This window comes from Equus quagga, unplaced genomic scaffold (genome assembly GCF_021613505.1).
Source record: "Equus quagga isolate Etosha38 unplaced genomic scaffold, UCLA_HA_Equagga_1.0 HiC_scaffold_1911_RagTag, whole genome shotgun sequence".
NCBI lineage: Eukaryota > Metazoa > Chordata > Mammalia > Perissodactyla > Equidae > Equus > Equus quagga.
This window is the reverse complement of record NW_025793000.1, coordinates 1,795-2,496: the sequence shown is the minus strand read 5'-3', so window position 1 is coordinate 2,496 and position 702 is coordinate 1,795. Positions and strand designations below refer to the sequence as shown.

General features: G+C 47.0%; 1 protein-coding gene across 1 annotated transcript in view; it reads right to left on the bottom strand.

The window, feature by feature from the left end:
- LOC124232053 (adhesion G protein-coupled receptor E2-like) overlaps positions 1–696 on the bottom strand; it is a 9,485-nt gene extending 8,789 nt beyond the window's left edge. Inside the window, exons 1-2 of the mRNA XM_046649033.1 lie at positions 647–696; positions 304–395 (exon numbers count right to left, since the gene is read on the bottom strand). Of these exons, the coding sequence (XP_046504989.1) occupies positions 304–374 (71 nt within the window). The 5' untranslated portion in view covers positions 375–395; positions 647–696. The remainder of the gene's footprint in view (positions 1–303; positions 396–646) is intronic.
- Between the last annotated feature and the right edge of the window lie 6 nt (positions 697–702).

Genomic DNA, 702 nt, shown 5'->3' with positions numbered 1-702 from the left:
TCTTCTTTGCACTTTTGTCATGGGACTGCTGATAAAAGTCCAAAGAATGTTTATCAACCAATGTCAATTCTTCCTGCTGCTGAGGGAGGAACAATCTGGGATTAGAGATGGATGGAACGTTTTGGCTAGAGTGTCAGCCACACACCCCTGAATCTGAGCTGGCTGCCACAGAAGCATAGCTGGGTCTGATTACTCTGGGTTCTCAGAAGACCCTGAGAAGGGGCAGCAGGGGCTGCTGAGGCACATGGCTTCACTCTTGGTACCATACGTGGCTGTGGGCTGTCACCTGCTCCTCCGGCTTACCTTGTGTTCTGGAGGGTGGACACATCACTGTTAAGGAGAGAGAGCCTGCTTTTCAAAATCCAGAGGGTCATCAGAAAGAAAGCTAAGTTGACCTTCAGGAAACCACAGAAGGATTATTGATTAAATTTCAATCATTTTCTGTATCCTAGCCCGTCCAACATCAATTCCACATAGTTTTCATATTTCCTAACAGTGTTAGAGTTTGTAGTTTTGGGGGCAGTCTTAGAAAACCAAACCAAACCATGACAACCCAAGGACATTCCGGCTCACCCACCCCCTTATAATTCTGCCCTTGTAATGACCCTCAGGTGAGCATGAAGGATGCTCTGAAGTCATCACTCACAGAGAAGATGGCACAGACTGGTCCAAGGAAGCCCCATATAAATCCACTTTCTGAGC